The sequence below is a fragment of the Arvicanthis niloticus genome, chromosome 6 (genome assembly GCF_011762505.2).
Source record: "Arvicanthis niloticus isolate mArvNil1 chromosome 6, mArvNil1.pat.X, whole genome shotgun sequence".
Lineage (NCBI taxonomy): Eukaryota > Metazoa > Chordata > Mammalia > Rodentia > Muridae > Arvicanthis > Arvicanthis niloticus.
This window is the reverse complement of record NC_047663.1, coordinates 5,816,490-5,843,573: the sequence shown is the minus strand read 5'-3', so window position 1 is coordinate 5,843,573 and position 27,084 is coordinate 5,816,490. Positions and strand designations below refer to the sequence as shown.

The 27,084-nt window shown below is 52.9% G+C and overlaps 2 protein-coding genes and 1 long non-coding RNA gene across 10 annotated transcripts; 2 read left to right on the top strand and 1 right to left on the bottom strand.

Annotated features, from left to right (window-relative positions):
* Positions 1 to 61: 61 nt before the first annotated feature.
* On the top strand, positions 62 to 2,918 carry LOC143442602 (uncharacterized). Its single transcript, XR_013110899.1, has 2 exons — positions 62 to 225; positions 722 to 2,918. It is a non-coding gene; the product is annotated as an uncharacterized LOC143442602 (long non-coding RNA).
* Positions 1,860 to 13,863, bottom strand: Cygb (cytoglobin). Of its 2 annotated transcripts, none has more exons than XM_034504337.2 (4): positions 13,178 to 13,863; positions 5,904 to 6,135; positions 5,406 to 5,569; positions 1,860 to 3,188 (listed from the first exon to the last, which is right to left on the bottom strand). In XM_034504337.2, exons 1-4 carry the CDS (start codon positions 13,246 to 13,248, stop codon positions 3,155 to 3,157), a joined length of 501 nt encoding a protein of 166 aa, XP_034360228.1. In that variant the 5' UTR covers positions 13,249 to 13,863; the 3' UTR covers positions 1,860 to 3,154. The 2 variants fall into 2 exon arrangements, with proteins under 2 accessions (XP_034360228.1, XP_034360227.1); XM_034504336.2 differs by lacking the exon at positions 13,178 to 13,863 and adding an exon at positions 10,844 to 10,986.
* Positions 10,915 to 24,949, top strand: LOC117709914 (uncharacterized). Of its 7 annotated transcripts, none has more exons than XM_076935420.1 (5): positions 10,915 to 11,044; positions 14,362 to 14,430; positions 15,965 to 16,047; positions 16,399 to 16,490; positions 24,597 to 24,949. In XM_076935420.1, the coding sequence occupies exons 1-5, from the start codon at positions 10,964 to 10,966 to the stop codon at positions 24,758 to 24,760; spliced, it is 489 nt and encodes a 162-aa protein (XP_076791535.1). In that variant the 5' UTR covers positions 10,915 to 10,963; the 3' UTR covers positions 24,761 to 24,949. The 7 variants fall into 7 exon arrangements, 5 of the variants coding, with proteins under 5 accessions (XP_076791535.1, XP_076791537.1, XP_076791536.1 ...); XM_076935422.1 differs by having other exon boundaries at positions 24,559 to 24,949; XM_076935421.1 differs by having other exon boundaries at positions 24,556 to 24,949.
* The last annotated feature ends 2,135 nt before the right edge of the window (positions 24,950 to 27,084 follow it).

Below are 27,084 nucleotides of genomic sequence, written 5' to 3'. Positions count from 1 at the left end.
ATGGCTCTCATCCTCTCTAGAAGGTAAGGATCAGGGAGAGTTCTTCTCAATGGCAGGTTCCAGGATACTTCCAGTTTTCCACCCACGCCATTCTCAAGACGTCTGTTGGGAGGCCTTCTCAGGGATGACGTTCCATCTTGACCTGCTGACACTCCACCAACCAGCTCTGGTTGGACCTCAGGGATCAGGAGGTTCAGAGGCTCCCTGCCTTTTCTTGTTGCCATGGTACACCCCCTACCCTTCTCCGGGCTCGTCCCAATGTCTCTCAGAGGATTCCTGCTCAGCGGCTCAGTTTGTCCTCCGTTCCCCTGGTTCTCAGCGCCGGGCCAGCCCTGTTCTGAACACCTTTCTTGCGCCCCGCCCCCATGCTCCTCCCACTGCCTTGCAAGACAGACTTTTGCTTATAGGAATTAGCTTTGTGTCTCGCTGTGCAGTCCTTCCTTGGCCTCTCCAGAGCTGGGAGCATCACCACACTAGGCTTCCTGTTTTCAAACTGATGCTCTGAAAGATTTGCTCTCTTGCCCAGAGTCACACAGCAGTGCAGCCGACTGTGAGCTCAGAGCTCAGAGGCCACCAGTCTGGCACGCTCCATCTCTGGAAAGGCCTAGCCTGCGCTGCCCTCTCCGCACCCTGCATCCTCCTTCGGTTCACGGCTCGCTCTTGGCCCGTGTGTTTGTCTTGCTTTCTAAGACTGCTATTTATTTATTCTTTGGATTTCCAGCGAGTACTCTGCTGTGCCAGGCCCAGAAGACGAAGAAAGGCGCCCCGGCCTACATTCAAGCGCTTGAGCTGGGAGACAAGACTTTTTCCGTGTCAGCTGAGTCCTCTCAGACAGCATGAAGCTCCCAAGGGGCAGAAGCGGTTTCCGGTTCTCCTGTACCCCTCCCTATGGTGACCTCTTTGATCCCTCCTCAGAGATTTGATGCTGTTGTCGTGACCATTGCCATGGGGGGATGGACAGCAGGGCTTGGGAAGAGGTCCTGGGCTGAGAGCTTAGGGTTGAAGGTTAATTCCAGCAGGCTCCCTTTCTACCATACCCAAGGGTTAATCCCGGAAGCATCGGGACCTATTCAACATCTCCAGTGAAATGAAATATTCATGTGCAGGCCTAGCAGAAGGGTGAGGTTTAATCTTCGGCTATGTAACTAGTGTACACAACCAGGGCCCTTCTGTATGGACATCTGGACAGTACTCCCACCACACCACACCCCTTTTTGAGGCAGGGGCTCATCGTGTAGCCCAGGCTGTCCTCCGATTTGCAATCCTCCTACCCTGGTCTGGTGGGTGCTGGGATGATGGGGGTGGGCTACCAGGCCCAGCTCTGACAACACTCCCTTCATTCCACACTGCCCCTGTCCTTGCCAGATTTCCTGGACAAAATCCGAAAGGCACGGACTTTTTCTCCCCCAGTGGCAGTGCTGGAGATGAAGCCTAGGGCCTGGGTATCACCAGACCAATGTTCTTGCCCTGAGCCGGATCCTCAGCCTTCTTCATTTTTTATTTTGAGACAAGGACTTATTAAGTTGCCCAGGCTGGCTTTAAACTTATGACCTCCCCCAGCCCCACCCCCATGCCTCAACCTCCTGAGAAAGCTCTAAGCCACAGGCCTAGCTTCTCTGAAGTTTTAATAAGACAGACCCATCCCTTGCTCCTACAAAATCCAGCTTTTTTTTCTTAGCCTCTGAGCAATCGACAGTCCAAACCAGAGAGGGTCTTACCCCAGGAGCAGCTAGGGTCAGCAGAAGGGAAGGGGTCCCCTGGATGGACCTGTTTTCAATGAAACTGCCCTTAGCTAGAACTGCTGAGGGGAGACAGAGGTGAAGGCAGGCCGCAGAGGAAAAGATCGAGCAGAGACCAGATACAGGAAGAACAGACCTGTTTAATGACACAGCTGGGGCTGGTTACAAACATCAGAAACTACAAAAAGACAGGCAGTTACAGGAAGGCTGCATGAGGGTGACCAGAGGGGATGCAGGCACGGTAACCACAGCAGTAAGACATCCTCCAGGACAGTACACGTGACCAAGGGGTACACACGGGGTCCCCAGCAATGTTAAGAAGACTAGATGGAGAGGATGGGCAGGTGGCCCCAGAGGAGAGCAGGAGAGAGAGGCCCCTGGTCCTGTGGCCCGGCTGCTGTCTGAAGTGAGCGGGTGAGGCTGATGTTCTAGGGCTCCACATTGACGCTGCCCCTCACCCCTACCCCCATACACCGGACACATACACTGGCCAACACCCCAATGGGATCTCCTGAAGTCTTGCCTTTTCCAGGGCAAGTCAGGCAAACCCTTGGGGGGTGGGAGGAGCCAGATTGTCACGTTTTGTTTTGTTTGACACAGGGTCTCCCTGTGTAGCCCCAGCTAGCCTGAAACTCACCACTCACGGCCATGGAGATCAGGTGTAGACCACCTGACCTCAGACTTGCAAAGACTGTCCTTCCCCTGCCTCCCAAGCTCTGGGATTACAGGTGTGCGCCACTACACCCGGCAAACCAGGTGTTCTCTTGTTTTGGGGGGTGGGGCAAGAATGCAGAGCACTGAGTCACCCCAACTCTCCCACCTGGCCGCATCCTCTTGTGCTGTTGTAAGCTTTCTCCCTGCTCCCGGTAGAGCCGCCCAGAAGTATGACCAGGACTCTTCCTGGCCCCCCCGGAGCTGGGCAAGACCTAGGCTTCTGGGCCTGCGGGTGCACGCGATAGATATGTATGTGTGTGTATATATATTTATATATAGATCGTATATAGGCTATATCTGTGTATATGGTAAACATGTGTGCATGATGCTCTAGAGATGGTGAGGAGGACCTGCATGCTGGTGGGCAGAGAAGCAGGGCTAGTTCCTTTCTGAAGTGACTCATGGCTTGTCCTCGCTTCCCACCGGCCACTTGCCAGGTCCCCCTCTAACAGTCAGTAGAAAAGCTAAGAAGAGTGTGCCCTCTGCTGCGAGGCAGAAGGGTCCCCTCTGCTAGATTCAGCATCCAGGGAGCCAGCCCCACCTCCCAGTAGCCCGGGGGACCACAGCCATGACAAAGGCCTCCTTTCGGGAAGTCGAGTCAGGGATTCCTCCAGCTTCCTTGGCACCCAGAAATGGAAGGTCAAGGAGTGTCTTCAGAAGTCAGCCCAAAGTGTTGCCAGGGAGGGGAGCTGGGAGGGGTCCTATGGCCCTGAAGAGGGCAGCGTGGCTGGTGAGCTGTGGATGAGACAGGAGATGAAGGTAACAGGTTACAGGGGTCAGTGGGGGAAGGTGGATGGGACACCTGGGGTGCTGGGAGAGGTGACTTGGGGGTCACAGGATGGGGTACTTTCTGCCGAGAGACCCAACACTGCTGCACAACCCCCCATTGCCTCTAGCCTCTCTGTGCTACCTCAGGCTAGTTGGGTGCCTGGATCTGCCCTTCTAAAACGTGGCTGGCTTCAGATATGCTTGCCCACTGAGAGCGGAAGCATCTCACACACTCTAAGGCACCACAGGGGCAGCCTGAACTTGTTTTCCATTCATCTGGAAATTGTATGTGCTGCTTGACCTAGCAGAGTGAGCGCTCCCTGGCTTCCGTGTAGTAGCGTCTCCATCCATGGAACTCCTTTTAGCTCAGCGGCCACCACATGCCCCTGCCCCAGCACCCCTCCGCCCACACAGAATCACACACCCCGTAGCAGAGACAGTTCAATAAACAGTGGTGTCTGGCTCACAATGTTTCCCTGATAAGAGAAGTTGGACCCTTCTAGAAGTTGGCCCTGAGACTCCACCCCACCCTGTGAGGCAAGGAGATCCTGGCAGTAGGTTGGGTCTCACAGGCCCTGGCTCATGCTCAAGCCCCCAGGACACCAGAAATGGGGATAAAGGCTGTGGTGGGGGGCGGGGGGGGGAGGGATAACCCCAGCGTGATAGCTGGGGAAACCCAGTGTGGATGCTCCAGCCTGGGGAGAGGTGGCAAGGCCCTGGGGGTGTCTGGCACCTCATCACCTACCCCCATTCAGCTCACTAGGACCAAAGGGGGACAGATGTTTGGGGTTTGGCTAGAACTAAGTCCCTGGGGTCCAGCTGGGGCAGGAGAGGGGGCTCCGGCCATGTGTTTCTGATTCACTGGGGCTGGCTGGCCGGCTCTTCCCCCAAAGTCCCTCCAGGCCCTGTAAAAAGCTCTTTTCTCCAAAAGCAGGAAGTCTTGTGTCGTGGCTGTAAACAAATTCATCTCAGGCTGCAGAGCTGCCTGGAGAGGAGAGTAGGGGGAAGGGTGAGCCCCCTCTGACATCTCCCTTTCCAGTCTCCTCCCTGGTCCCTCTTGGTGGCAGCTGGAGGTAACCTCAATTTTCCAGCCTGCATGCCCTCCTCTGGCAGGTAAAACTCCAGGGTCTGGAGCAGGCTAGGTCCAGCTGTGCACATCTGGAGTTGACCTGACAAGGAGCAATCCCTGAGACGTCTATCTGCTCTCCTGGGGAGCTGCTGGTGGTCGGGGAGGCACCAGTGGACTGGTTGGTCAGGGACAGGAAGAGCAGCAGACCTGGCCTCTCCCTGCCCTTGGGGACCTCCTCTACAGAGCTGGGTGGGAAGGCCAGTAAACAGGAGGTGGCACGGGGCCTTGGAAGAGCCTTTTCCATGGGAAACTGCTGGGAATATTTCTCTACAACACGTGTCCCAAGCCACTGGCTGACCCCTGGTTCCTGTTCCCGCCTCCGCTCTCCTCCTTCCTCCTTCAGCCCTGCCTCTGCCCTTCCATTCAGCTCCCAGAGTCAGCTCCCTCTTGGAGGTCTAGGGGGGTCTGACTGTTCCCAGCCGCCAGCCACATCCGAAGGCCAGCCCTCGCTGGCGCTTCCAGCCAGCAGGAGTCACTGAGTCAGGCCACCCTGTTGGAGCCTAGAAGTGGGAGCTGTCCTCTGGTCAGACTAGAAGTAAATATCCCCTAGTTCTGTCCATGTGAGTGACACCCATGTAGGTCCCTTGTGGGCTGGGCATGTGTATGTGTCCTCGTGAGCTTCCTGGCTCCAGCTCTGTTGAGGCAGACGGTGGATGGACGTACTGACTGTTCACTGTGAATGGGGAGCAGGCCCAAAGGACTGGTACCAGAAAGGAAGGGTGGAGTTGGCCCACCGTGCTCTGAGCTTGAGGAGCGGTCACCCTGCAGGGAGATCATCATAACCTTGGCTGATCTGAGTCCTCCCTGCTCCAGACAAGGAAAAGCACTACCCAGATAAATCTACTTGGAGTTCACAGCTCTGTGTAGCCAAGAGTCCGGGCTGGATAGGAGCTGGCCTGCAGCAAGAAGGGCTCTGTCTCACAGGCCCTCGGCCTTGTGCCTGAAGGGTTCCTGCTGCAGCAGTCAGTCCCTGGTCCCAGGAGAGATGGGAAGCCCAGGGGATTAGAGAGGACACAGCAGGGAGGCTGCCCAGCCCACCCTCACCCCCTCCTCACTTGGTAGTGTTGGGGACCTGCTGTACCCAGCCCACTTCCTTGTAGGCCGCGGTCACATGGCTGTAGATGAGACCACGAAGCTTGGCCCAGGCTTTCTGCGTCTCTGCAGGGAAGTCATTGGCAAACTCCTCGGCGATCACCTCCAGAATGACCCCAGAGATAATCTGGGGGCAGAGGAGGGAAGGTGGAGTAAGCATCTGGCCACCCTGCTTCCCACCATCCCAGGATCCCCACTAGGGTCACACTGGCTTGTGTGACACAAACTAACAGTCTGGTGGTCACTGGAGACCACGATCTCAGGACAAGGACTGCACTGGACTGGTCCCACCTCTCTCCTGCTATGCTGCCCTCCTTGTCACAGCCTCTCCAGGGGAACAGGCTAGCAGCAGTATGGTCATTTTTGCTATTCTGGGAGTCCTTCCAGAGCCACAGGTTGTAGGGAGCTATGGTACAGTGGCCTGTGGGCCGGGACAAGAGTGAGAAGAAGGACGGACATACCTTAAAGTACATAGGTTCCACCTTGTGCTTGAGGGCATGGGCCTTGCCGACCAGGGCGAGCACAGAGGACACCTTGTCTGGGTCATGCAGGTTCTCCACGACAGTGTTGAGGGCCCCCATGACCCGGCAGGCGTGCTTCCGCAGCTGGGGACTCCTCTCCATCTCCAAGGGATCCTCCATGTGTCTAAACTGGCTGAAGTACTGCTTGGCCGACGGGAAGTTCACAAAGAACCTGGTGGGAGGAAGGGGGTGGGTGCTGAAGCAGGGGGTTGCCTCCAAGTCACTCTGGAGTGGCCAAGATGGAGGTGGGGGAATAGTAGTTATGTTTCCACACCAGTAATGGTTTTTACTCTGAGGTGGAGCTGTCCTTCTGTTGTCACAGGCTCTCCCTGTGGAAGAGGCCTGGTCCTGCTGGGACCACCTACTGGACCTGTTCTGGCTGCCAGGGCACTGTGTGCCTCGCCTCTGTGTGCTTTCTGAGCCTACACCCCATTGACGCCTACTCTTGTCACTGAGAGAGAGATTCTAGAATCATGGGACAATTGTTTTAATTTTTAATTAAAGACAATTTAATTATGTTGCCCAGGTTGGCCCTGAACTCCTGGGCTCCATAACCCTGCCTCTGCCTCCCAAGTATGTACCACAGGACCTTCCTTCTCTTCTTCCTTTTCTTTTCTGAGACAAGATCTTGCCAAGTACCCACGGGCTAGCCTGGATCTCTGTGTAGACCAGGCTGGCTCAGAAACTTGCAACATTCCTACTCCCCCTACCTCCTGAATGCTGGGGTTATAGGCATGAGTTACGGTGCTCCCCTTCTCCCATACCCAGCTTTTTACTTAGCTTTCCCTCAGCGCTGGGCTTTGACCCAGGCCCGTGGCTCCTAGGCAAGCACTCATTATTTATATCTTTAACCCTTGGGGTTTCTCATCCATAAAATAGGTGTTCCAATCCCCCTGGGGGCTGGGGATAAGAAGAGAAAGTATGCCATCAGCAGGGTGTCCGAGACACTCAGTCAACACTTAGAAGTCATCTCCAGAGCCCCTCCTGTGACCAGAGTGAGGCTGAGGGGTGGCCTGTCTGTGCTCACTCAGCCTCCGAAGAGACCAAGAGAAACCTTTCTCACCCCAATCAGCCTCTTCCCTTCTTGACACCCCTCAATCAATATTGACTGGTTGATCTAATTTAAACAGCCAGTTTTCCTTTGTGGAGTAGTTTATAATTACTTACCTGCGAGGTCTTAAGCTCACATTATGCCCTGCCTCTGCCTCTGCCTCTTAAATGATGAGACTGAAATCATGCACCACCCTCCCCCATGCCCTAGAAAAAAACCCTTGAAGGGGAATTCGGGTTTTCCCAACAGTGACCCTTCCCTTCTCTGGTTTATCTAGGTTTGTTTAATTTCCCCACCCTCCTTTCATTACATCACTCTCTGTCTCAGAAACTCTCCTCGGTTTTCTAGTTTGACACCGAGTTAGATGCTCCAGACTTTTTATGCACGGTCCCTGCCCACTTCCCCAGTGCCATGTCTACACTGCCTTTGCCCAGAGTCCTCTCTGTCCCAGCTCAACAGCTGCACTTAGCATTGGCCAGCCTTTCTTCCCATGATGCAGTGGGATGCCTGACACAGGGCCCCATGTCCGACCTGCTCCTTTCTGGCCACCCAGGGTGGCTGTCCCTCTATGGCCATTAGTGCCACTGGATAGTTTTCTCTGCTACCTTCTCAGTCTGTCAGACCAGACCCCAAACCATAAGCAGAGGCAGGGTCTCACAAATGCTCTGACCCATCCATCACTGCGGCCTAGGGCCATCCTAGCTGGGACTCAGAGTCAGAAAGCATATAAAGTGTCCTGACCTGTGTCACTGGGCGTCACCATCCCCCTAGAGGAGCTCGCAGCTTGTGGCTCAGGCCTGAGAGTCTGATGTGAGGGAGACACAGAACATCAGACTGGCCAGCCCTTCCTGTGGCCACAGCTGATCTTGTCAGGAAGGTTCTGACAATGACCAGGGGACATTGTCCATGTGGAGAGGGACAGGGACCCACTCGTATGCTGAGTGTGACCTTGGACACTTTATGACCCCCTCCTCCTGTCTGTGAAGGTTTGAGAGAAGCTTTGCCACTGGCTTCTTCAGAGGTGCGTGGGTGTGGACCAAGGTGGCAGTGGGCCTGACACACAGGACTTCTCTAGAAGTAATGATGGAAGAATGAAGAAAGATGCCTCAGGGTTCAGGGAGACAAACCAATGCGTGAAGTCACTCGGAGTGTAGACCCCAGGAAACAGGCAGTGGTGGGAACAAGAGAGAGAGAGGCTTCCTCAACAAGGTGGGAAGAAAGAGCCGACTCCGGACTGTTGACCTCTGACCTCCACGTGAATGCCGTGAAGGAGTAACCTCTCCCGACTCCTACGCAAAACAACAATCAGTGTCTCAGGCTTTAGGGCCTTTCTCGATTGTTATACAAATAATGGATTTTATTTTGGCCTGGTACATCTCTTACACTATTTAGTTGCCACAACCCAGAAGCTATTGTATCCTCTCCCCGGAGGGCATCCCAGGGAACAACTGTTGAGCACTTACTATCTGAGACTGCCCAACTGGCAGGAACCAGTCCTGAGCACAGGTGAGTCTCTGTCTCAACACAGCAGCAGTGTGGCCCCAAGAGAGAGAAAGAGAGAGGAACTTCCCAGGAGCCCTGAGCTCTATCATCCTGGCTTCTCCCAAACCTGTGTTTCCTCCCACCCGTCCCTGGCAGGCTTGAGCTGCTAGGGAGAAGCCTTAGCAAACAGTCTTGGGGAGTTTCTCAGCTCTCAGAGGCATCTGGGCTTCCAAGAGCCTGAAATAGGCCCATCTGCGTGTGAGGGGGGAACGTGTCAGCATTACAACCAGGCGGGAGGGTGGTGCTCCCTCCCCAGGCTTCTCTCTGACATGAGTGGAAACATGGGGTCTACCTCAGACCCTAAGGCTGCTACTAGCTCCGCCAGCCCCTCCCCCACCACACCATCTCTGCCAGGAACTGCTGCTGGTAGCCAGCCTCCTCCTTGCCCCCACCCTGCAGTCAGAGTGGGTGGTGGGGACAGAAAGGGAAAGCGGTCAGAGGGCCTGGTCCCATGAGTGAGCATGTCTGTCGTCGTGCTTGTCCACATGGCTTTGTGGCCAGAATCTATGGATGGGTCCCGTGTGAAGCTGTGAGAAGCTAAGGGGTCTTGGCCTTTCCCCTTTCCGTTGGTCAGGACTGCGGCAGACAGCAGCAGAGGAGTCTGTGGCATCCGGAGCCACAGGGAGTGGCCGATACAGTGTTGGCCCAGGTTTGTCAGTTTTGACTCCGTGGAGTTAGGTGAAGTGTGGTGTTCCGCCGCTCGGCAAGATCAGATCTCCAGATCAGGTCTCCTTGGGTTCACTGTGGGCCCTTGGGTACTATGTCTATCAGTAAATATCTCTCCCGGCCAGGCTTGGTCCCTAGGGTGTCAGGAGGTGAACCGGGGGAGAAGGGGCTCACGGGATACAGAGAGAACCCTACTCTCAGATCCTGTCTTTCTTCTGCCTTCCCCATTCCTAGAGAAGCACTTCCCTGGTAAATAACAAGAGCATCTCCAGGTCCTTCGGGCCTTGCCTTGTTTCCATGTGTGCCCTGTGGGCCCAGGGGGTACGACCTCTGACCAGAGCAGCCCACTGGGATGCAGACTGCTGTATCTGCAGCTCTGTTCTCCACTGTGTGCTTGTGTGTGGGTGCCTACACTGGCCATCTGGGTCTCCGAGTGTCTGCAGCTTCAGGGTCCAAGTTGGCTTTCCTTGGTTCCTGTCACCCAGGGCAGCGTTGCTGGGTTAGAGAACTCTGAACTTGCCCAGGAATCTTCCCCCAACTCCTCCAAAGTGCTTTAGTTCTCTTCCTCCAAAATCTATTTCTGAGTTGGAATCCAGGCATATCGGTAGGGAGCTGGGTAGGCCTCAGGCTTGCACGGAGGCAGAAGCAGAGAGAGAAGAGAAGAGGAACCAGAGAAGGGGTCGGGACTGGAAAACAGCTGCCACACAGCTGTCCTGCCCCCAGGTTCCACCCTATCTCCACACAAGGCTGCCCTGGTGTCCTAGATTTGATAGCCTGGGGACTGAGGGTGTATGTGGGGGTTCTGCCTGAACCCCTGGGCCCATCGCATGTAGGAAGAGCATCGATTTGATTTGTAACTACAGTCAGTCTCTAGTTTGTGGGGCTTGGGGACATTTCAACGGTGCAATGTTATAAATACAGCGTCACTTGGTTGGGGGGGGGGGGATGTCCTCAGGGATACTGGGACGGGATGCTATATTTCTTACCTGACTGGAGGGTCCAGACTGGGACCCTGACTCCTGAAAGCCCCCCACCAAAAGCCAAAACAAACAAACAAGAAAAACTCAACCCGGATTGCATCCCAGGAGCCTGCTAGCTTCACTCCGGGTCTCACCTGCAGCTCACCCCGGCCTCACTTTTGAGGGGCAGCTGGGAAGCTGGGCCTCTTGACCTTTACCCCCTGCTCTATGCTGTGTTCTTCTAAAGGGCCCAACTGGACAGGGCGTTCTGTTTCCTCTTTGACCCCCTTCCTGACTGAACCTCAGCTTCTCTGCCTGTCTCTAAAACGGGGAGCTCTTATAGGTCCCTTTGAGGGCTGGTCGTGTCCTCGAACATACATCTTAGTTGGATCGCTGAGGAGGACCGACTGGGCTGGGTGAATTCTGAGGCCAGGGAGACCAAGCGCTCTCCTGCATCTAGTTCCCGATGATGAGCTCCACTCCCCGAGGTCGGAAGGAATCAGCTAAGGTTTCCATCGCTCCAAAGCACCCCTGTCACCGCGACCCGTCCCCAATCACTGGGGAGGTGGCGCCGGAGCTCGCTGCGGGCCGAGCCCGCCTCTGCCCGCAGCCGCTGTCACCCTCCCCGTCCTGGGCCCCGCCAAGCCGGGAGCGACACCTACCTCACCAGGATGGCCACCCCCACGTCCTCGCAGTTGGCATACAGCCGGGCCCACGTAGCCTGAACCGCCTTCCTCTCCGCCTCGGACAGCTCCTCGCTCCTGTCCCTGCGCTCTATCTCCATGTCGCCCGGCACTTTCTCCATGAGCGGCTCCGAGCCCAGCGCAGCTTCGCTCGGCGGCGGGCGCGGGGAGCCAAGGCCGGTGCGTGCGAGGCGGGCGGACGGGCGGGAGCGGAGTAGAGCGCCGGAGGGAGGGAGCGTGTGTGTGTGTGTGTGTGTGTGTGTGTGTGTGTGTGTCTGTGCGCGCCGGGTGTGTGTGCGCGCGGGTGTGCAGGGTATATGTGCGGGGGCGGGGGACTGCGAGCTGGGGGCGGGGATGTGGTCTGCTGGGAAAAAAAGAAATGTTAAAAAAAAAAAAAAAAAAAAAAAAAAGAATCCGCTCCAAAACCTCAGTCCTGTCTTGGGGAGTCAATTTTGGCAAGGTGACGGTTAGGCTTGATGGTGGTGTCACGGCTGGCGTCTGTCCGCCTGACCTCCCACCCGTTAGCAAGGCCACCACGGTCCGGGCTGGGAGAGGTAGGTGTGGCCAATGTGCAGAAGGGGCCGGGAAGATCAGGGGGTCACGCGGCGCTGGGTAGCGCGGGGTGTACTGGAGTGCGCCCCGTGCTGTCGTGGAGCCGAGTGTCAGCTCTCGACGTGTAGTGTCTGGACGTGTGTGTGTGTGTGTGTGTGTGTGTGTGTGTGTGTGTGCGCGCGCGCGCGCGCGTGTTTGTGTACCCTTCACGAGGTGGGGATCTGACTCAAAGTCAAACACACCCAGGCATCCTGCTGGGGAGGAGAAACTTGCAGACAAATCTGGGCTTCCCCTGTAACCCCCTCCACTTCTGAGCTGAGACTGGGCCGAGACATCAGGCACCATTGTCAGACGTGGAGACTCAAGTTCTGGCAGGTTTAGAGCGATGGGTAGTCTCTCTTCCCATCTGCTGTTCCAGCCGGCTCTCTGAACTTGTGCACATATCCAGTCTGGGGAGCCAGGGCCCCGTGCCCCACTCCCCCCTTCCCCCCATGCCTCCCCATGCCTGCGCGCAGGAAGTCCTGAGCGGCTAATTAATGATAGGTAGGCAAGGACCAGACACTGTCCTGAGTTACTGCCCTGGCCTTGGTGGAGTGAAGTTCCACAGAGAGGCAGTCAGTCAGGTATGATGGAGAGGCTCTGGGGAGCCGGAAGTCCTGAGTAAGGCACCGGACAGTGAAGACATTTGTCACTATCGAGAGTTCCATTTGAGAACCGGAAGGTAGATCCTTCATCTCAGTAGACTGCTCAGGGATCTGTGACACTGGGACAGAGAGGAGTGCAGTCTTGAGAGACCCAGAAACCTCATCCTGCCAGCAGTGGCTCAGGCCTGGCAGTAGACAGCAGGAACCCAGAGACCACAGAGACCACAGAGGCCTGGTCCTGACACAGATAAGTGTGCTTGCAGTCTCTGGTTCTCCCCAAGGCTCCCTGCTCAAGATGGGGAGTCCTGTTGCCCAGGAAGGGGCTCTCCTCTTCAGCTTTGGTCCCTGTTGATTTAAAATCTTTAAAGGTATTTGCCCCACAAACCTTGATGGTCTGAGTTCCATCACTGTGACCGACAAGACGAAAGGAAGGGATTTACTCCTGCAAGCTGGCCTCTGACGCCACACACACACACACCCCGCACGCACGCGCGCACACACATAAATAACAACAAAAAATTTAAAATCTAAAAAAATATAAAGTTCAGTTGAAGAGGGTCAACGAGAACCTTTATAAGGCCCAGCAGGGCCCTCCCTGGAGCTCAGTGTTGGGGTGCCTGATGTCACTCCTGGGCAGGAGGCATTACCTCTATCTTGCTTAGGAAAAAAAAAACCCGAAGGTCCTGGGGGGGTGGGGGAAGTGTGGGTTTAGGTCCCAACACTCAGCCCTTGTCCCAGCCCTGCGGTGCTGACTCCAGCTCTGTCGCCCAAGGCCCCAAGCAGCTGCCCAGGAGGTCCAGGTGGGATGGTCAGAGAATATTTCTATTGATTCTCAACTTCTCCTCTGATTGTCCTGACTCCATAACCTAGGGTTATATTGGTACAGTAGTCTAGTACAGAATTGATAAGCTTATAATTTGTATCTAAATTATATAAGATTGTTATATAAGATAGAATTTATAGTTCTGTCTGTGTGCACACCTCGACTCTGCCTTTTCCTGCGAAGGGAGTGTAATTAGAAGAAGTAGAAGCGCTCAGAGGACGCGAGGGAGGCCTGGTGCATGCACACACACACTCATACACACTCATACACGCTCACATGCACGCACATACTCACATGTACATGCACACGTACGCTCCGATCTCTGGTCTTCCTGGTCCCATCATCCATCCCTTCTCCTCTGCCATTCTCTCCTGCCTCAGCGGCGACAATACAGCTCCTCTGCCTCGAAGCCTGGGTTCCCTGAAGACTGGCAAGCTTTCATGTCAGCAGCCGGGCAGAGCTGGCTGAGGGCCCGTCCCTCTCTGGCACCTGCACGTTCAGACACCTCCTGCGGTAGATAGCTTGCTCTTCTCTCTTTCTCTCCCGTGTGGGAGACTGAACCTAGGGTCCTGGAACCCCAGGCAAGTGCTCTGCCACTGAGCTATCTCCTCAGACCTCTTTGAGATACTCTTATTAGGTTTCCCAGGCTGGCCTTCAAAGCTCTCTGTAGCTCAGCCAGGCTTTGAACCTGAGGTGCCCCTCCCTTCCCCAGGTCTTTGTCACTGGGCCAAGGCCCCAGATCCTCTTTGAGGCTATAGTTGACGCTGCTTGCTGCTCGCACTTCCCCGAGTGCTCTGCAGGTACACTGAACGGTGTATGGAAATACCTCACTTAACTTGACTGCACTATCCTGGCTTCATGCCGAAGCCCGGATAGGATTGAATGTTCCGGGTAGAACATTCCAGAGAGGCACTTGGGGTTACCTTGCATGTCTTGAAGGAGGCTGGCTTACTCTGCTACTAGAGGGGCCTGGTGAGTTTAATCTCTCTTCACAAGGTCAGATCCGCCCACTCCACTAATCAGCTTGAACCCCCTAATCCCTTCCCAGGAACTTCAGGAAACACAGCGGTGGCTTGGGAGAGGTGGCCTGGCCACTGTGGCCCCCTGGCCTGTGGCCTTCTTTAGCAGAGTTGGTCATCGGTGGGGATGGGGCAGCCGAGCCATGTGCACCACCCTCTTCCTGCTCAGCTTGGCCATGCTGTGGCGCCGTAGATTCACCAACCAAGTGGAACCGTGAGAAACTGAAGGGGTTGTAGTTGGGGTTGTGGGTAGGAGGAACCACCAGGGAGAGTTACTGAGGCGCTCAGGGTGAGCAGATCTGGTCTGGGAAGGGATTCAAAGGACACCCTGGAGGGGTCACTCTTAGAGCTGGTGGTACTGGGTTGACCCATTAGTCCTGTGAGGCTGAACTGTGGAAAGGGAGTGGGGCAGAGGCTGAGCGTTGCCTACAGGTTCTCTTGCCTGTTCTTCCCTTGCAGAGAGCCCAGCAGAGTGGATGGGACACTCGTGGGCAGCGGCTCGGACACAGACCTTCAGTCTACCGGCAGGTGAGAGAGAGTCAGGGAGGGGGGACGTGGTGCTAAGGAGACCATTGGGGTGCGTGTGTACACGTGGGCGCACGGGCGCTGCTTTGTAACCCTCACCATGGTCTCTCCTTGTGCAGTGGGCAGGTTAGGTAGGAGAAGGAGTCCTTTCTCCCCCTTTCTGGACCAATGCTGTGTTGCTTTGCTTCTGTCATGTGAGTGTAGGGCAGAAGGACCTTCTGTTGAAGGAGCAGACAGCAGAGGGAAGAGGCAGGAGCCAGTCTGGGTCAATTTACTGCTCTCTTGTCCTAAGCCCTCCTCTTCCTCCTCCTCCTCCTCTTTCTCCTCCTCCTCTTCTTTTTCCTCCTCCTCTTCTTCCTCCTCCTTCTTCTCCTCCTCCTTCCTCTGCCACTGACGGGCTCTGCATCTCCGTTGCCCGAACCTCCAGCAGGATTCGCTGTCCAATCCCCAATAGAAGGCGCAGGAGGAGCATGACGTCATCGACACTGAGTGCCATTGGCTAGGCAGCCCCTGCGGGCAGGACGCTGTCTCCAGTGGCCTAGAAGTTAACTCTTCCCTAGGTTGAAGCCATGTGGCCTTTGGGGGAGGCAAAGTTGTGCATTCTTCTAGACTTTTCCTTCCCTGGTTTACCAGAGTCTCCACGCCCCCGTCAAGACACTAAAAAAGTGTCAAATTAGTACCTATGTGTAAGGCATTATATCCCATGGACTCGCTAGCGTGGGCACTATCACAAGATCAACTCTCACTCCTAGTGAAAACAAAGGCAAAACAGACCTCCTTACTACCTTGGCTCAGAGAGGGTAAACACGTACCATGCCCCCTAAAGCTGGAGTTGTGGACAATGCCTGCCAGGCTGCTGACACACAGTGGAACTCTAACTGCTGAACCTGTGTGAGCCGTACGTACTCCAGGCTGCGTACTTGATGAGTGCTTTATGTTTCCCTATACCTTTCCCCTTTCTTTTTTTTTCTTTTATTTATTTATTTATTTATTTATTTATTTATTTATTTATTTATTGAGACAGGGTCTCACTGTGTTGCCCTGGTTGGTCTGGAACTTTCTATGTAGACCAGGCTGGCTTCAGACTCTCAAAGATCTGCCTGCCTCTGCCTCCTGTGCACCGTAATTAAAGACGTGATACTACTCCCATCTCCCAAACTTTTCTTATACAATAATTCTCAATAAGCACAGGCTTAACAGGGCATGCTTGCTTGGAACTGCTTGGAAGTGACTGAGCAGCGGCAAGGGGGACCATCTGACTTCCAAATACCTACCTGTCTTGCCTACCAAAAAAATGGGCCTAGACCTCCTAACCAAAGAAAAAAGGGCAAACATGGGGACTATTGGGCAGGCCTAGCCTGATGCCTTTTAACTCCTTGGCACCCAGTTACCTGGAAGAACTAGTCAGACAGCAAGGAGCAGGTTGCTGAAGGGAGCTGCCACAGGGGGATGGCTAGGTAGAAATAGGAGGAAGAGTCCCTTAACATGACAAGTTTAACCCTTCCATCTCCTGACTCCAATGCTTCCCTCTGTTCAGGGAGAAAGGACCTGTGAAGTAGGCCTTCACTTCTTCAGTCAGCTCGGCTCTGGGGACTGCTACCCACCCACTGGCCCTGACAGGTAAAGGCAGGACCAGAAGCCCTGGAGTGCAGAAGGCAGGGCGTTGGTCCAGCCCTGTGGGGTGAGGGAATCAGTCTTCAGTTCCCAGAATCACTGGCTGAGATTGGGTTAGGCTGGGTTTATCTTTGAGCTTGCTACTTAAGTTTCAGGCTACGGGGCAAGGGCTGGTTTGAAGAGACTTGAGTGTGGTCCTGACACGTTTTTAAGGCTTGAGGATGAGGTGGGAGCTGAGCTAAGTCCTGAGGGCAGTGCTGCTGACTTCTAAGGGAGAGGTAGTGGAATGGGTCACCCTGAAATACACATCTCACCTCTGGGCACAGGGGAGTGCACTGAACTGTCCTTCTGTTCTAGCTGGAGTCCTGGTTCACCTCCCACCCCAGGAGAATGTTGTGGTGCTAGAAGCAGCTGCAGGAGGGAAAATGGGAGAAGTGACCATGGAGAAGGTAGGCTTTTCCTCCACGGCCCTCAGGCCGACTCGGGCTCCTGAGCAAAATTGAGGTGGCAGAGAGAACATGGGATGCTTGTGCTTCTAGGTGCCCATTTCCAAGTTCCTGCTCTAAGGGACTGCCAAGGTGGAGGAGGCACGGAGAAGGGTTTCTCAGGGTCCTCCAGGTTAACTGTAGGGAGCCCAGCATCTCAGGCAAGGGTCAGATACAAGCAGAGAGTGAGAAGACTCCAGAACCAAGGGAAGAACAAATGATGGTTTGGGCTTAGTCAATAAGGGTTTTTCCATTCATTCTCCAATCCAAACCTGAGCCTAAACCACAGACCATACACCATACGTACTTTGTGGCATGCACATGGGAAGACACAGTCCATTACCACGCTACTAAGGTTGGGGATCCAGGCTTAATCTCCTACTCAATTCTGCTGCTGATTGGCAAAAGGGGATTCTATTGACCTGGCCATCCCTCAGCTCGGGAACTATTCTGCTAAACCCCTGTGGTCTAGGGCTGGGCTGTGTCACTCCGCTACAGTGATTCTCGTTCCTGTGGCATCTGCCTCTTTTCAGTCCCTAGAACTCACCCTGTCATTGGCTGCTCTCCTGAAATTATCAGTAAGAAAGGCCAGCTGGGTCTGTGGCATGTCTGTCTGCCTGAAGCTGGATGGGAGAAAACACCAGCTTGTGCTCCCAATGTGCTTTGTGTCTGTGTGTGCGCATGCATGCACGTGTGTGTGTTATGTGTGTGTGTGTGTGTGTGTATGTGTGTGTGTATGTGCTTGTGTGTATGTGTATGTCTGTGTATGTGTGTATCTGTGTGCACACATGTTCTGAGTGGGCAGCGGCGAGTGCGATGGGAAAAGAATAACGTTGTGTTTGTCACCATGCTGACTGCTCAGTAACTCGGTGGCCGTCTCCCTTGCCCCCAGCTGCTCTGCCATTTCTGTCTTTACTGTCCTGCCTGATCCAGAGCAGAGATAAAAGCGCATTTCCGCTCCTGCTTGGCAGATCCAGGCTTACCCTGCGGGCAGCTGCTCCCAAGTGTCTGGGAGCCATTCATCTTCAAAAGCGCCACAACCCATGCTTCTCTCCTCCCCACCCAGCTCCCTGCTGCCAGCCCAGCAGTGATGCCTCTGTCTAGCCAGCTTCTGCCCTTGACTTTCAGGCGGCAGAAGACAGTTCCCTAGACAGCAGGATCCCAGCGCTGTTCCACTTCAGTGGAGGGAGAGAAAGGATGAGAGTGCAGCAGCTGAGAAACCCACTATGGGGGGGGGGGGTACCCAGTGGGAGGAGTGGCTGGTACTTCGAGAGCCTGGCTCAGGGATGTACACAGGCAGTTCTATGAGAGCTGCTGAAGTAGGGCAGGAAGTGTGTGTGTGTGTGTGTGTGTGTGTGTCTGACACTAAGGGAAAGAACCTGACAGAGTGCCCCTACTCAGGCCGTGAGCCCATGGCCACCTGTCTCGGCTCCTGTCAGCCTGTTTTCTCCTGGGAGGCATGAGTTGAGTCGTGCCAGTGACAGGCCTGTGAGGCTGATGGCCAGAGGGCACTGTCTTCTCTGATCCCAGCTTTGCATTCACTCTCTAATCTAGTCACCATGTTCCTGTCACTTCATCCTTGTCTCTCCTCTCTGCCATTTCCAAGTTGCCCGCCTCCTTCCAATGATCCAAGAAATTGTCAGGCCAAGGTCACAGAGCGGTACCAGGGCTGGCTTCCAGCCCAGCTCCACTTCTGACAGGGCAGCACCTTCTTGCAGCACCGTTCTGTGAATCTCCTCTAGGGCTCCATCCCAAATGAAGGGCAGGGTCAGGGTCGGGATGGGAAGGGGCTCGCTGGCAGTGAGGGGATACGGCTCCCTGAAACCTGGCAGCTGGGGTGCCATGTGGGCTGGGAGGGAGGGGTCCTCTCCCCCAGGGAGCAGGCTGGCTTGGTGGGAGCAGACTGTGTTTACACCTTGACTGCACACCCTGCCCACGCTCGGCTTATTCCCAGGGCCTCTCCCATCCCAGGCTCTCTGCAATCTGCATACTTGCAGCTTTTGCTCAGAAAGTCCCTTCCCTCATAGGGGAGGCTCCTTCTGCCCTCGAACCCTCCCTCAGCCCAGAACTCCTCTATAGGAGTTAGTGCCCAGGTGCCCTCCCGCAGCCCACAAACTGCCATCACACAGGTCAAGGGATGATCTTTAGAGTACGAAGGCTGTCAGTTAATTCTTGGCCATGATGCTGTCCTCACAGAGGCTAAGTCCTTCCCTGTCCTGTCTTCTTAGAAATAGCTACTGATTGGAAACAGGAGCAGGAATACTCAGGTGCTTTGGAGAGACAGAGGTGAGATGAAAGGATGGGTAGCTGCTGGTGCAGGGGGCTGGCTCTGAATAATCAGGGACCTAAGAGCAAAAGGGCTGGAGCCAGGGCCCAGAACGACTGGCACTTCCTTCCTCTGTGACCTTGGGTAGGGATAGCATGTCTCTGTGCACACTGTATAACACACACTAGTGAGTGCCGAGGGTCTGTCAGTCTTTGGATGTAAGCTACTGTACAGCTGTGGCAGCTCTTCCTCTCCTTACCCCAGGCTACTTCTTCCTGTCCCCTCCCTACACATACATCACAGCTGGGAGATGGACAAATGAGAAGAGGCAGGGAGGTGGATGGAGGGCTGGGTGAGAGCACCCGTCCGGGTCTCTCTGTGCGCAGAGGGCTGTCTCAGCTGGACACCTTCCTGTGACAGGCTTTGCTTTCCAAAGCAATCTCATCTGTGGACGACAGGAGCCGGTTGCCCTGGTGCCTTCCCCGTTTGTCTGAATGCCAGTCTCTCGGCCGGTGAGAGTCTGGGTGGCAGGGAAAAGGGCTGCTCTGAGCTGCAGGGTGGTTAAGGACAGTGGCCTGAGCAGGGAGTGTGGCTGGCTGCTGCTTCTGCGGCTGACACTCGGGACAGCTGCCAGTCTCTCCTGGCAACATGACTGGAGACTGAATGAGATGCTGGGGGTGGGGGTGGGGGGGAGCGAGGGAGTGGTTTGAGCGGCTTCTGCTGCTGCTGCACCTGTGTCACCTTAAAGTGCAGATATGACTCTGGGGGGTACCCACCCATCCCAAATGTGTAGCGTGTATCACTGTCCTGTGATAGGAATATGACAGAGGTGTTGGCCAGTACTAGACTAAGTGTAACCTGGGGCCATTTGAGGCAGGCAAGGGCAGATGGAGCACTTCACTCTCCTGGCCCCGTTTCTTTGCTCCTTGCAGGGCTTTGCTGTTAGGGAGAGGCTGAGTCCTTACACTGAAGGAAAGTGCTGTTTCTTTGTAAGCCCCAAAATAAGGAGACCATCAGAGTGGCTATGCTGAGGATTACATTAATAGAATACTAATGACACTAATACTACTATTAATAATGGCTAACATGGCTCACACTTATATTACGCCAGGCACTGCCCCCGGTGCCTTATTTATAAGCATGGTCTCATTGATGGGGCAGGAACTTGTGATCCTCATGTACCCAGTAAGGAAAGTGAAGTTCACAGCATTTGCTGGCAGTGAAGCCAGGACCTGTGTCTGGGAATCTGATGGCAACGCTTATGGTAGAGAGGTCTCGAATCTGCAGATAGGGGCTACAAAGGAAGTCTGGGTATGGCTTTACCTACAAGGACACAGGGCCTGGAGCTGTGGACCTGCCTGCCATGTCTGTCTGTGCAGGGGGCCAGGGACACAGAGAATACTGTTGTTTTCTTTTCAGGCACTTGTCAATCAAAGGCAGGCCAGACTCTGGGATCTGAAAGGCTAGTCCTTGCTTGCCAGCTGAGGAGAGCAAAGAGAGTCTGCCTCCTCAGGATCTGGCAGGGATGACAGACAGCAAGGCCATCACTCCCTGTCACTGTCTCTGTCACTCTGCTGCCTCCTCCAACTAGGGTCAGGACTCTGGGGAGAGGGTGACAGCCAGCAGCTCAGTTGCAGAGGGAGAGAGGGCTGAGGAGGGCAACAGCTTTGGGTTGTTTGTTTGCTGTGGGGAGGAGGAGGGGCATGGAGTGCAAAAAAAAAAAAAAAACAACGGTGGCTTCGAGGATCCATTAATCTCGCTGGGACCTCAGACTCTCTCCTTGAAGTACCCGTGCACCATGGTGGGGGGTTAGGACCCAGGGGGTGGCTATGAAAATTCAAACAGAAAGGACTTAATGACAGACTCTGAGCATATGGGCCAGAGTCAAAGGGCCAGTCTCATTCCTGTGTGAGCACAAATGCACACTAGAGAACACACACATTAAAAAAACAAAACAAAACAACAACAACAACAAACAGAATGAAGGGGCTGGAGAGATGGCTCAGCAGTTAAGAGCACTGACTGCTCTTCCAGAGGTCCTGAGTTCAATTCCCAGCAACCATCTGTAGCTCACAACCATCTGTAATGAGATCTGATGCCTTCTTCTGGTTCGTCTGAAGAGAGCAATAGTGTACATATACATAAGAAAAAGAACGCATATTTTTGGGTACACATAAGAGGCTGTTGCCTATAATCTCAGCTCCAGGTGATCCCACGTTCTTCTGGCCTCCACAGGAATGTGCATTCATGCACATATTTACACACAGACATATAGAACTGTGCATAATTAAAAACAAAGTAAATATTATTTAAAAAAAAAAAAAACAGAATGAAGAACTTTTACAATCCAGGGGCTGGAGAGCAGGCTCAGCAGCTCTTCCAGGAGGCTGGAGTTCTGTTCCCAGCATTCCATGGCAGCCCACAACACCTATAAGCAGCTTTAGGGGATCTGACTCCCTCTGCTGGCCTCTGGACACTGAGCTGAGCTGAGAGGCATACACAAAGAAAGATAAAAATATTTCTTTTTTGCTCTTGTTTTTTTGTTTTTGTTTTTTTGAGACAGGGTTTCTCTGTGTAGCCCTGGCTGTCCTGGAACTCACTCTGTAGACCAGGCTGTCCTCAAACTCAGAAATCCGCCTGCCTCTGCCTCCCAAGTGCTGGGATTAAAGGCGTGTGCCACCACTGCCCGGTGATAAAATATTTCTTTTTCTTTTTCTTTTTTTTTCTTTTTTTTCTTTTTTGTTTTTTTTCGAGACAGGGTTTCTCTGTATAGCCTTGGCTGTCCTGGAACTCACTTGGTAGACCAGGCTGGCCTCGAACTCAGATAAAATATTTCTTAAATGAACTTTTACAAAAAACAAAAGAAAAGCAAAGGTGGGCTGAGGTGGTGCATTCCTTCGATCTCAGGCTGCAGAGGCAGGGGCATCTCTGAGTTCGAGGCCAGGACACCTAGGGCTGCACAGAGAAACCCCTGTCTCAGAAAACCAAAACCAACCAATCGAAGTAACAAAAAACCTTTTACAATTCAACAACTAGTACAATTTCTAAACGGGCAAGGGAAAGATTTTAATAACTACTCAATCAAAAAAATATATGATTATAGCCAACAAGCTGAAAAACAGCAGCTGAGGTGTGCTATATGCTTCTCATGAGGTGAGCACCCTGCATCTGAAACCCTTCCCTGCAATCCATTGGCAACTTAGTGCTGTAGTGTCATATAACGTAACTTAAGAACAACGAGAACTTATGTCCACAGGAAGATTTTACAAAAGCATTGATTGTTGTTGACTTTTGCTGATAGTAGCTCCACACTGAAAATAGCCCAGGGTTTTATCAACAGGCGTCAACGGGTAAACAGAGGTGTGTGTGCTCAGGGGAATAACCCTCAAAACACCGGGCAGTGGTGGCACATGCCTTTAATCCCAGCCCTTGGGAGGCAGGAGGATTTCTGAGTTTGAGGCCAGACTGGTCTACAGAGTGAGTTCCAGGACAGCCAGGGCTATACAGAGAAACCCTGTCTCAGAAAAAACAAAAAAACCAAAACACTCAAAAATAGCACAGAAGGATTAGGAAGGCAGACACGGAGGGGAGCTCACCTATGGTCACAGGTGAAATGCTAGGACCAGACAAGAGCCATTGACAGGAACAGGAAGCAGAGCAGTGCTGACCCAGGCCGTAGCTGTACTGCACAAAATAAAAGCCATGTGGTGCTGGGGATGCAAAGATGTTCTGAATCTTGATGGGGATCGATGCTTACAGGTGTGTGTTTGCTTACTGGACTCTGATAGTGCATTTTGAATATATTTTTATGTAAATATGAATATATGTATCTCATACCTCAACAAAAAATGACTTCCATAGTTAAAAGCAAAACAAGGAAGAAGACATGCTCACCATTTGTTCACAGTCCAGCAAAAAAGCAAGATATTAATAAGCAAATGTGGCACCTGCCTACAATCCTAGACAGCACAGGAGCTGATAACAAGGTCAAAGCCAGGCCGTGCAGCTTTAGTGGGATCCCATCCCCCACCCAGAGTAAAAACCGGGGGAGAGGAGGGCATTTGCTTCACATGCCTGAGCCTTGGGTTCAAGGCCCAGTTTTGGAAGGGAGTTGGGGAAGGAAGGAAATTATGATAAAATGTGGAATGGGGCTGGGGAGGTGGGCTCAGCAGTTACAAGGACTTGTTGCTTTGCAGAAGACCCAGGTTCGGGTGGCTCACAACCATCTGCAACTTCAGTTCTAAGGGGCCTGACACGCTATGGCCTCCATAGGCATCTACACACATGGAGCACAGAAACTCAAGTAAGCACACAAACGTGCACAGAAATAAAGTAAATACAAAAAACAGGGGGACAATGAACAAAGTATCAAGAGTCCCCGTGTGTATGTGCGTCTCTGTGCCAGGCCCTACGTAAGTGCTCTGGATCTACAGTTTCATAGACAATCCTGTGAGATCCAAATTATCATCGCTCTCCCTCGTTGTCAAAATGAGGATTTGAAGCTGGGTATAGTAGTGCAGTGTCTTTGATCCCAGCACTTGGGAGGCAGAGGCAGGCAGAGCTCTGTGAGTTCTAGGCCAGCCTGGTCTATAGAGTGAGTTCTTGGACAAGCAGAGCTACATAGTGAGAGCCTGTCTTGAAAAGAAAACAAAAACAAAAAAACAGAGATGAGGATAGACCGGTGAAAAACAGTCGTCTGTCCAAAGTTGTTCAAGCTGGGTTCAGTTGAGCTGGGATTTTCCTCCAGCCCGCTCCCATAACAGAGCATGTGCTAAAACACCTGCCACGGGTAAAGGTGTCACAAGGAAAACCCAGGGTGCCGCAGCGTGGCAGCCCAGCCGGGAGCACACAGAGAGGTGTTTAAGATGAGCTGCAATGTGCCAAGCAGAGGCAAGGATGAGGGGAAGGGAAGCCAAAGCAGAGGGAACAGACACCACAGACAAAGCTTACGCAACATTAAGAAGGCAGGGGTTTCCGGGAATGGGGAGACATGTCCAGGAAACAACAGATGAGGTCCAGACAATACTGCATATTCTTCAAACTGGTTTATTTTTAAAAATCCATTTTTTTAAGTGGCAATTTTATTAGAGGAAATGGCTTTGCAGATAAGATGGGAGAAGGCAAGGCTTTTCTTCCTGTGTGTTTTGGTTTTTTTTTTTTTTTTTTTTTTTTTTTTTTTTTTTTTTTTTTTTTTTTTGCCTAGAACTCACTGTGTAGACTAGGCTGGCCTTAAACTCTAGGAGATCCACCTGCCTCTGCCTTGTGAGTGCTAACATTAAAGGTTTGTGCCACCGTGTCTGTTTCCTTCGTTCCTCCCTTCCTTCCTCCCTACCGTCCTACCTGTCCTTCTCCTTTTTTTTTTTTTTTTTTTTTTTTTTTTTTCTGAGACAGGGTTTCTATGGGTAGCCCTGGATGTCCTGGTCACTCTGTAGTCCAGACCAGGCTGGCCTCGAACTCAAGAGTCTGCCTGTTTCTGCCTCCCGAGTACTGAGATTAAAGGTGTGCGCCACTGCACCTGACTTCCAGGGATTCTTCATGAGGAAATGGGAAATGTGGGTATCATTTAGGTTGACTAGAACTAGAACTCTTAGCAGACCCCACAGCTTGAAACTTAAACAACGACACTTCTTTCTTACACCCCACACCCTATACTTCACGGAAACTTCTAAGCCGTATCCCACTTACAGAAATGGTAACCATGAGAGTGTATCTTTAAACCGACAAGAGATGAAGGCCAAGGGTTTCAGGACTGGCTCTCTCCAGCAGTTGACCAGCAGCCTCAAGGACGCTCCTCCTCTTCCCAGTCCATCCTCAGACGGGTTTGGCTCTTGCTCTGAAGCCTCACAGATTCCAGACGGCTGCGACAGGCCTGAGCATCACGCCTCTACAGTGTCCCAGAGCCAGGAGAGAGGCTGTTGTTTTTAAAGGCAAGAAGAATTCCCCAGACTTGGCCGGAATTGTATTGTAGACAAGATGGAGGAAGAACAGCTTCCAGGCCGGCCACCAACATGTCTGCCTACAGACGTACTTCCTGTGAAACCCCTGATGCAGATGTTCCAACTGTAAGCAGTCAGCACCTTGGAGGTATTACTAACCCTTTTTCATGATCTGATTAATAAAACCCACAATTCCCTTTGTAACTAAGAAGGGAACATCAGTACTGTAAAGACTGCTTTCTTGCTATGGGTTTCAGAAGCCACATCTTTCTCAAATCCTGTCAGTGACTTCCCCAGCCCAGCAGGCCAGCTGACTAAATTGCCCCTGTGCACTCTGAGGTTGGGTCTCACAGCCCTGGGGTGATAGTCAGCTTGTTCCTTTCCGACACTTAGCCCTGGACTGTGGCGCTTCATGTGATAGCCGTAATCTGCACTTGTAGATCTTGTAGACTGGCTATGGGATTCCACTGTACACAAGACTCAGATGCACCAGATCTCAGCCGCACTGTGTGCAAATGAGATCACAGTAACATTAGCACTTCATTCTCAGCAGCTCTGTCCTTGGCTGTTCATTCAGGAATTCTGATGCAGCCTTTGAAGCTTCTCCAGTTATTTCTGGATTGCCTACACAGTGGCGCCTCATGTGTGCTCAGGCACACGACCTTTGGAGTTTGCTCCAGCCTCTTGGCCACTGCCCAGCTGCTGGTGGTACCCTCATTGGTTGTATGCTTGTGGCTGTCCCACGATGTATAATGAGTTGTGCAGGAGAAACTATGCCCTGTCAGGTGTGAAACCCACACAGAGACCTACAGGCAGAGTGAGGTGCTAGGAATAGTGGCCTTTCTGCACACTGGGTGGCAATTATCCTGGAGTCCTGAGTCAAAGCCAGACCTCCAAGTGGCTCCTGCAGACGCTTGTCCTCAACTCACTCTGCCCCCATGTGGCTCAAACCAATAAAGCAGGTGGCAACATCCTTGTGTCAACCTTACTTATCAGGCTCCAGCCACCTCTAAAGACAGAAAAGTTGTAGCTGGGGACATGGCTCAGTTGGTAAAGTACCTGCTGCACAAGAAGGGGACACGAGGTCAGCTCCCCAGTACTCACATAAGAAGCTAGGTGCAGGGGCTAGAGAGATGGCTCAGGGAGTGAGAGCATTTGTTCTTCTGCAGGATGCAGGTCCTAGTCTCAGAAACCAAATGGCGCCTTACAACTGTGAGTCTAGTCCCAGGGGTAATCTGACATCCTCTTCTGGCCTCCGTGGGCACCAGGCACACACGTGGTGCACAGACGTACACGCAGGCGACCCCCACACCACACACAGAATAAGTAAACAAACACATAGAGCAGCAGAAGGTAGGAACAGTGTCTGTAGTCTGAGCTCTGGGAAAGTGGAGACAGAGGGATCCCCGGAGCTCACTGGTCGGTCTGTCTAGCCAACCCACAAGCTCTAGGTTCACTGAGAGACTTTGACTTGACACCTGAAGTGAGGAGTGACTGAGAGAGACACCCAAAATTGATGTCTGACCTCTACATGCACCCGCATGCTCACACATGTGCACCTGCATACATGCTCACACACATACATTTTTGAAGACACAACAATCCTCCTTCAGTTTACTTTCCCTGAGAAGAAAAGATCTTCCATAGTAGGACCGGTTCACTCAGCAACCGAGCGATAAAAGCATAAAGTCTGCAGGCTGAGATCAAACCAAGTCTGCCTTTAAACAAGTGTGACTGTAAACAGCACCTCGCCTCTCAATGCGCGCCTCTTCATCCGTCAAACGGGACAGTCGCGGGGCTTCACAGATAGTGAGGATTAAAGGGCGTGCGACAATGAGCAGCCACCTAGTGAATCCCGTCCAGTATCAACTACCATTATTATCCTGTCTGCAGAAGGTCACGTGCCCACAAGTTTCACAACTGGCTATGGGCAAATTCTTCAGAATTCCCTCTGCAAGTCTCACACGAAAGAACTTAGCGTGCTGGGGGGAAAATGCACTCTTCCCTTTAGTATACAACAAAATCATCTGTCTTCAAGGGTAAGATAGAAAATTCAAGGGCCTGTGTTCTTGCTCAATACATCAACGATCATTTCCTTGGAACATTCTGTGAGAAGACACAGCCAAACACTAAGCCCAGCACTGTGAGGGAATAAAAAAAAATATTCAGAGAGTGTGTCCCCCCCACCCCCAAGCACTCACAATCAAATTAAAGGAGAAAAATATGGTCACTAAGAGTAAGTAACAGATTTCCACATTAAAAAATGATGCAGGCTAAACGCTACAGAGCCCCATGTGAGGAGAACCAGCGGGGCAAGGCTCATGAATTAAAGGCTCTAGATCCTGCAAGATTAAAG

Coding starts and splice junctions, on each gene's coding strand:
- Cygb (XM_034504336.2), bottom strand. CDS start 10,986: ATGGAGAAAGTGCCGGGCGACATGGAGATAGAGCGCAGGGACAGGAGC. Junction 6,136..10,843: donor GGGGTGGCCATCCTGGTGAG/GTAGGTGTCGCT, acceptor TCCTCCCACCAG/GTTCTTTGTGAACTTCCCGT. Junction 3,189..5,405: donor CAGGTCCCCAACACTACCAA/GTGAGGAGGGGG, acceptor TCTCATCCACAG/CTCACCAGCCACGCTGCCCT.
- LOC117709914 (XM_076935420.1), top strand. CDS start 10,964: ATGTCGCCCGGCACTTTCTCCATGAGCGGCTCCGAGCCCAGCGCAGCT. Junction 11,045..14,361: donor GGCGCGGGGAGCCAAGGCCG/GTGCGTGCGAGG, acceptor CTTCCCTTGCAG/AGAGCCCAGCAGAGTGGATG. Junction 14,431..15,964: donor GACCTTCAGTCTACCGGCAG/GTGAGAGAGAGT, acceptor CCCTCTGTTCAG/GGAGAAAGGACCTGTGAAGT.